At 60.1% G+C, this 7,952-nt stretch overlaps 1 protein-coding gene across 1 annotated transcript; it reads right to left on the bottom strand.

Moving 5' to 3' along the window:
* Nucleotides 1–262: 262 nt before the first annotated feature.
* On the bottom strand, nucleotides 263–6,906 carry CPA1 (carboxypeptidase A1). Its single transcript, XM_060633156.3, has 10 exons — nucleotides 6,669–6,906; nucleotides 6,091–6,172; nucleotides 5,405–5,638; nucleotides 5,044–5,145; nucleotides 4,400–4,501; nucleotides 4,114–4,224; nucleotides 3,406–3,496; nucleotides 2,701–2,900; nucleotides 2,231–2,315; nucleotides 263–533 (listed from the first exon to the last, which is right to left on the bottom strand). Exons 1-10 carry the CDS (start codon nucleotides 6,752–6,754, stop codon nucleotides 346–348), a joined length of 1,281 nt encoding a protein of 426 aa, XP_060489139.2. The 5' UTR covers nucleotides 6,755–6,906; the 3' UTR covers nucleotides 263–345.
* Between the last annotated feature and the right edge of the window lie 1,046 nt (nucleotides 6,907–7,952).

Raw genomic sequence — 7,952 nt, 5'->3', positions numbered from 1 at the left:
TTCGGTCAGCAGCTGTGGCTGCCGCTTGCTACTAAGGTATGAGCACATCGTCCCACCGATGAGCTAAGCCCAGGGTGGTCTAATTAAAACAGACGCCACTTGGATCCAAATTCAGAGGACCTCGGAAGGCGGGGGCAATCGAGGGGTCATCTAGTCCAACCGCCCGCACATTTCCGGCGAGGCCTGCAGGAACTAAATCACTTCTGCCCTAGCTTGAAAAGGCGGACGTGCCACGTACGTTCCCACACGTGAGCCCCCAAGATTCTGTTCCACTTACACTCAGACTTTATTTGGTCGCCCGGGTGGGGCCAGAGAGGAGGAAGAAGAGAGGGCTGAAGGACCAGTTCAGTAGGGGTGATTCAGGGTGTATTCCATGATGGTCCGAAGCGCCAGCCACGTCTCCTGGGCCGTGGGGACGATCTGGGAGGCCGGCAGCAGGAAGCCATAGCGCCCCGTGTCCCGGAGCTCGAAGGTGTAGGAGTACTTGATGCCCTGGCTGTAGGTCCAGTCGATGGTGCTTCCGCTGGCTTGGTCTGGGGCAGGAGCAGATGCCGGAGAGCAAAGGTCAAAAACTTAGAAACACTGGTACGGGCTGGGCCAACGGTCCTAAACCCGGAGCCTCATGCAGGGTTGACTGGAGTCAGCGGCTACTAAGTGCCTGCTGTTGACCAAGCAGCCTGGCTCCCTCCCAGGAAGTCCCCCAAGGGGTCTGAGCTCCAGAGGCCCAGACAGGAGGACCGGCAGTGGATCTCCTATCACGGGGGAATGCGAGAAAGTTCTTGCTGTTGCAAAAGCCCCGCTGAAAACCACCTCCCTCCAACAGCTGCTTTGGTCAAACCTCCAAATATACCAGAGTTACCCACTTGAGTAACCAGGATCTGTCCCCTGGGGCTCTGGTCTGCAGGAGAGAGTGCAGAAGGCCAGAGGCAAAGCACAGGCCCCTCGTCTGTCTTTCTGGAGGGAATTTTGCCCAGGTTTGCGGTTAACAGCGGGTAACGAAGTTGGTTTTGAATTGGGCAGGGGTGTGGGAGGTGGGCTGCGTATCCGGACTTAACCTGGCAACGCCGACCGAAGCGACAACCTCTGGTGCGGTTTGAAACCCATTTCCAAACGAGGCCTGAAGTCCAAAAGCGAGGCCAGCCCTCAGTAAGACCGTGGCCCACTCATCTACCAAGCCCTGGGCGCGCGGGGGCGGAGGTACGTGAAGGGTGCCTGCAAGCCCTCTCACCTCTGTCCTCGGCCTCTGACTCAGTACTTCTGCCTGTCGTCGGCCAGCAAACTTACTTCATTCCTCAGGGCCCTACGGGATCTGCCCCCCCCCGCCCCCCACCTGTCCCCGACGACCCCCGTGTGCTCTCACCCTGCGGCCATCACCTAGGGCTCCATGTTGTCCCTGCTATCCCCCCAACACGCCAGTCCAGATCACATGGCAGGGCCTTTGTTCTAGAAGGTTCCTCTGCCTGGGAGGCTCTTCCCCCAGATAGATAGCCTCTTGGCGCCCTTCCTCGTGTCCTTCAACACTGGCCCAAATTTTCCTGTCTCAATGAGGCCTACCCTTCAACCCACCCACCCAACTTCCATGCCCGATATTCCTGACTCCGCTCACCAGGTTCTAGTTTTTCTTTTTCTCCCTAGCATTTGTGGCCTAACACACTGTATCGTCTACTCATTCGTGTTTATTGTCACTCTCCCTGACTAGAACGTACGTTTCCTGATCTTCGCTTATTTCCAACTATTTCCCAAGCGCAGAAAACAAGGCCTGGTACAGAGTAGGTGCTCAATGAACATTTGCTGACTTAATTCCATTCTGACATAACAGTGCTCCTCGCAGGGGCATTGCACGTACAAGTAAGCTGGGAAAAGATAGGACATATTCTCTCACTGAAAGGCATTGGAGGAAGCGTATTTTTTTAAGGTGAGTTTCTTGGTGATCTACAAACGCCAGCGGAACTCTCCATCCCCTCCTAAAGCTGGACTTAACCCCAGACAAGGGGACAAAAGTTCTCAGAGGAACCGATAGGCTTGTCTGAAGGTATCGACGAAGGCAGAGTTCACTTCAGGAAAGGGCCCCACTGCTCCCCGAGGCACCGCCGAGGGCTGTTGTCCTCGCCCATGCTCCCAGATCTAGGCACACCCCTGGCTGCTTCCTCCAGGAGGAACACCGCGTCAGGCAGGAAAAGCCGGCTAAGCTTCCTCCCGGTGCCACCCCAGAGACCGTGCACCCACTTACAAATCGTTTTGATGATGCTGCCGTACTTGAACTTGGTCCCATACAGAGAGGCCAGGGCCGTCACAGCAGACTTGGCCAGCTGATCCTGGAGAAAATGCCAAGCGATACCACCTGTTACGGCCAGTAACGCCAGGGCCAGGGTAGCCCAGCGTCTAGCTGGGAAGTAGCCCAGCAGAGAGCACGGGGCCCCACGCACAGCGGGAGCTCAGCAGCCCCGCGATCCCCGAACCCCGCAGGACGTCTGGCTGGCCGTTGATCACACCGCGGCTCCAGATGGAACTTGTGGTACAAGCTCAAAGTCTAGCCCTTCCCCTTGCAGTGTCATGGGACAGAAGTGACTCAGCCACTCTGTACCTCAGTTTCCCAGACAGAAAGCGAGACAAGTCCGCCTTGCCGGTCTTCCCAAGGCATCAGGGGTCCGCGGAAAGGGGTGCTGGGCACGGCAGGGCAAGCAAGGGATCAGCACATACCAGCTCGTCCCGGTCGGGGGCTGGCTCTGCCTTGTAGCCGTAGGGATACAGGAGGAGCTGGGAGTAGCTGTGGATGGAGATGAAGGCCTTGATGTTCCCGTGGCTCTTCACAAAGTCCACGATGGACTTGACCTCCACTTCGGAATTTGCAAACTTGCCACGGTAAGTGTCCGTGCAGGGGTTGCTGCTGGCTCCGGCCACTGTGGGAGGAGAGGGGGGGTAGCATTCCTTAACAGCCAAGCAGCGTGGCTTCCACACCCTCAAGTTCTTTGTGTGGAAATAAGGGTGGGATGCAGGAGGGCTCACCCCCACCCTGGAATTAAGGAAAGGCCAAGGCCTTTTATAACCTGGGGGGCCTGCCTCCCTCCCCAGCCAGGTGGACGTGCCCAGAGAGGGAAGGAGGGCTCCCCAAGCAAGATCCATTCTTGCAGTGAAGGGACCACAGAGAGAAGGAGCTGAAGTTACTCTAGAAACCCCCTACATAGGTTTCAGACCTAAGTTCCAATGGGGGGAGATTTGTTTCTACGGACGAGGAGCAAGAAAATCTCAGAGGCCCTCCTCCCTCCCTGGGAGCCTCAGCGGAGAGGCTGACATCTCTGCCCTCCCTGCTGGGGCAGGAAAGGGGTAGGGGGGGCAGCAGGACACAGGCGGGGAAGAAGCCATCTGGGTTTCCCGTCCCTGCCCCCAAATCACACAGGGCCTTACTCCCAAAGCCAGCATCCCAGTTCCGGTTGGGGTCCACCCCAACACAGGAGGAGCCCGGTGTGAGGGATCGAGTCTTGCGCCACATGCGATTCTGAGGAAGGAACCAGACACCTGTCGGTCACCGTGCTGGGCCGGGGGCCAGAGCCCGCGGAGAGCAGTGCGGGCCGTGAGCGGCCACAACTGACACGAGGCGCTCCGATCAGGAGCATGGGCGTGGACACAGCACGGATCAGAAGCCACGTTCAAGGTTGTCGGGAAGGTCTGTCTGCAAAGGGGGCTCTTGGTTGAAGGAGAACAGAGGCAACAGTGGACGGCACTTGGCCAGAGGTTTCTACCGGCGGAAACGAAGGTGCCCCTCCCCCCGCCCCCTTCCCGGACACGCGGGATTGGTAGCCGGCTGTACCTGCCATAAAAGTAAAATAAAGTTAGGAAATAAGGTCCAGGGCAGCGGGTCTGGGGGATTTTGTCCCCCCTCCCCATCCCCAGATATATGGCAATGTCTGAAGACATTTTTGGCTCTCTCAACGGAGGGGTTGAGAGTTGAGGGGCCTCATCAAGAAGGCCTAGGATGAGAACCCTGGTCCAGCAGAACAGGTCTGTTTGCCCCGCCCTCAACTTCTGGGGGTTGAGATTCGGGGTGAGTAGCCTGCGGGGCTCAGAGGCCAGGGGCCCGCCGTGTTTTCCCCAAGAACGAGAGGAAGTCTGTACCTTGCTGTGGGTGAAGGCAAAACCATCAGGGTTAGTGACAATCTCCAGGAAGATGTCCATGGAATCAAGAATGGCAGTGAGAGTGAAGTCCTGGCCATAGTCTTGTGTGATCTGGTGGGGGGGACACGCAGGCAGAGTGGGTCAGGCCAGGCATCGGCCACCCTAGAGCAACGGACATTTGCACCTCTGCATCCCTGCTTCTGGATGCAAAGGGGAGGCCCGGGCTCCCGTGGGCCTTGACCACCAGCCCACCAGGTGAGAACCCTCCTCACCTCCCCGGGCTTACCTTCTTGGCAAACCAGACCCCGCTGGCCTGGGTAACCCACTCCCGGGAATGGATCCCCGTGTCGATCCAGATGGCGGGACGGTTGTTTCCCCCGGTGCTGAACTGAACAAGAAAAGCAAAGAGATCCAGCTCGGGTCTTATCTTGCCTCCTTGAAGGGGAGCACACGCCAGGCCAGAGGCCATCGGCTCCCTGGGTATCTCAGGTTAAGGCTTTCCTTGTGGGGCCATCACTCAGGTGAGGGGTGGGGGTGGGGCCCGCGCAGGAATCCCACAGAACTTGGCCTCCAGCCTTCACCCTGGCCTTGGGGCAAATATGACTCAGCCAGAACTCCGGGCCCTACTCTTTTCCTCTGCCCAGACACAGTTCTCTGTGGGGTGTCACAAATAAACCATTTTATCTGGACTACCCGGACTCTCGGATACTTTCCACAACCGGACGCTTGCTTGAAAACACTCGGTCACTTAAAAGTTTAAGAACCGTGTGTGCCCGGGTATGCCTACGGCTAGACCAGCATAGAAATTGCGACCTTCCCAAATGTCAGCACGGGGGGTTCACATAGCAGAGCGTTCTCGGTGACCCTGGGCTCACCCACGGGCTCCCACACACAGATGTGGGTGCCCATTTTTGCCTAGGTGCCCGTTACCTTCAGCACATAGATGGGACGCCCCTCGTAGGTGTTGCCAATCTGGAGCTTGCTCACAAGCTGTGGGTGCTCGGCCACCAGCATATCCATGAAGCTGTAGATCTGAGAAGGGAGAGAAGGGGAGGCCGGCTGTCACCCGGACGCTTCCCCCCTGCAGCAGCGTCAGCCAGCCTGCCACAGGCCCTGCAACGTAGCGGAGCCGCAGCCCAGACCCCACCCCCCCTCCCCCCACCCCCGAGCCCCCCGGAGACGGGGCGGGTGCTGCGCATGCCCAGGTCACCCCTGACTCTGGCCGCACTCTGCCAGCCTGATGCAGAGCTCCGTGCCGGTGCGGTGCGGCGTGGTCCCGGGGGCCCCTCACCTCCTCCAGGGTGTGGTAGGTGGCGTAGTTGAAGGTGTCGGTAGAGCGGGACCGGGCCTGGAAGGCGAACATCTGCTCCTGCTCCTCGTCCAGCAACGACTGCACGTCCTCAATCATGATCGTGTACCCGAGGCCGTGGGCCTCCAGGAAAGCCTTGACAGCCTGGATGCTGGGGAAGGGCACTCGGACGTCGATGGGAGAGCCGGGCTGGCCAGGGCCCCGCCAGAAGTCCAGCTGGAGAGGACGAGAACGGGCACCGTCACGGTGAGCCGGGCAAGGGCCAGCCGGGAGGGGGTGCCGGCGCCAGGGGGTCACGTACACCTGGGGCTGCGGCGTGGGCGTTACGGGCCGGGGACCGAGGGGAAACCGTGGGCCCTGGACGGCGTCCACCACGGTCAGGGAAATGGCCCGGGAAGCATCGCGGAGGAGCTTCAAGACGGCAAGCAAAGAGAAGCGCTAGAGAGAAGGCCCTCCCTTTGCTCGGATGCTCAAGGGCAGGAAGAGTCTGGAACTAGGAGGTTAAATCGTTTCCCGACAGGAAGCAGTCCCCCGGGTCCTTTCTGGGTGGCTGAGGAGAGCAGGGCCAGGCCCCAGGTGGCCCCAGGGGATGATGGGGTCCTGGGGTGGGCCCGGCTGGCCTGGGAGGAGCCCTGGGGCCTCCTGGAGGACTCCCCACTTCTTCCGACCTGCAGGTGCTCGAGGTCCTCCAACTCCTTCACCTTCTGGACCTGGGCTTCATCGGCAGCAGAGATTCGGAGCACCTGGTGCCTGGGCAGAGAGGGAGGGGACACTGGGGGCCTGAGCAGCTCTGATTGGCCCTCCACACTCCCCAGGTGGGAGGACGCCGCATCCAGTGGCCTGGAAGCCCCAGGCTGGGCTCGAGCCTCCGGGCTGAGCAGGGGGAAGCACGAGGGGTCTTCGCAAGGGGAGGCCCAGGCTCCTTGGAGCCTTCTGGACACAGCTGCTACCCCGTCCCGATTTAGACTATTTCTCTCTCTCTCCAAAGCCCATCAGGCCTCCTCCCACCTCCCCTCCTGAAAACTCCTCCTTCAAGCTCAGATTTCTCGGGGGCTCGGGAAGCTGCCCAGAGGGACCAGACCCCTTCCTTCTCAGCCCTGGTGCCCGGTCAGTCTGCCTCCTAGGGCCCGCTAGTCTGCTCCTCTCTGGAGTCATCCCATAAGTCAGTCTCTCTCCTCCAGACACTGGCTGGGGGCGGAGTCCTCCCGTCTCCTGTCTGAGCACCCCCTTCGCTCCATACCCTTACCCCACAAAGTCCTCTTTGCCAAGGACAGCCCCTAGCAGCACACTCCAAATCAGCAGCCCCCTCATGCTGCAGCCAGCTGGGAACATCAACTGAGGCCGAGAGAAGGTCCCGGGGCTTTTTAAACTCTCCCAGGTCTCCCGGGTCCTTCCGACCGTGCCCGAGAGCTGGTCCCCTCCCCGCCCCGCCTTGCACCTGGGCCCTGTCCCACGGGGAGGGAGGATGAGGGCCCCGATCTCTGATACCTTCTCACCCTCCCTGATAAAGTGGCAGGGAACAGGGCAGCTGGGGAGATAAGCCAGGCCTCAACCCCTTGGCCATGAAGTGCCAGCCTGAGCCTGAGGGTCAGCTGGAGCCTGAGGGTCAGCTGGGAGCCTGCTCGCCCACAGCCAACCAGCTGGAGCCTCGTGTGGGGTGTCCCCTTCTCCCACGCTCCTGACGGCCAGCTCTTCTGTTCCTGGGACAGAGGACGCTGGGACTCTCTGCCCCCATCCAGTGCTTGTACCCGCTGGCTTCTCACCACACTGGCTCTGTCCAGAGCTGCCCCTCCCCTGCACAAGGCACATCCCGCTCTGGGGTACAGCTCCCTGAAGGGGGCTTCAAGGCCCCACTCCTCCTGGCCGGCCTCGGCGGTCTTGCGGGAGTCAGGCCACAGCGACCGCAGCTGGGGCAGGAACTCGACTCTCGCCAGTGTTTCCCTCCACCACCCCCCCCCCCCCCACTACAGGGCCCAGGATCGCGGTCGCCCTTGATGGGAACTGTAACCAGATGTCATCTGAATAGAAAGCGTGGTGGTGGGAACCGGGGCCAGACCCCTGTGGGGACTGCACAGTATACAGGAGAAACCGGAACTCACAAAGGGGAATTTGCTCGGGCTCTGGATGCTGATCTCATGGTAGAAACATCTAACACAAATCCGCCCTAATCCACAGGGGGCCCCCGACGGATACCCAGCACCATCTGGGGGCCCTGCTCTGTGTCAGGGGCTCAGGCTCGGACACTGACAACAGCCAAGGTGGCCCTTTCTGGTTTCCATCTGTTCCCTCTGCCTCCCTATCCCACCCCCTACCTGGCGTACCCTCTATGGCTGGGGCAGAGTGACCCCATTAGATTTACCCCCCACTCTCTGCCAAGCCTAGCTCTGAGAAGACAGTGAAACACTGAATTCACCCTCAACAGACGTTGAACCTCATGAAGACTGTTCCTCTCCACTCCAGCAGCCTTGCCTGACCTCCAGGCCCCAGATAAGACCCTCTTTCTCCCCGAAGCTTCCTCTGGCTTCTTTTT

Source organism: Panthera onca, chromosome A2, assembly GCF_046562875.1.
Source record: "Panthera onca isolate mPanOnc1 chromosome A2, mPanOnc1 haplotype 2, whole genome shotgun sequence".
In the NCBI taxonomy this organism is placed as follows: Eukaryota; Metazoa; Chordata; class Mammalia; order Carnivora; family Felidae; genus Panthera; species Panthera onca.
The sequence above is the reverse complement of the archived record's forward strand: the minus strand, read 5'-3'. Positions and strand labels throughout refer to the sequence as shown.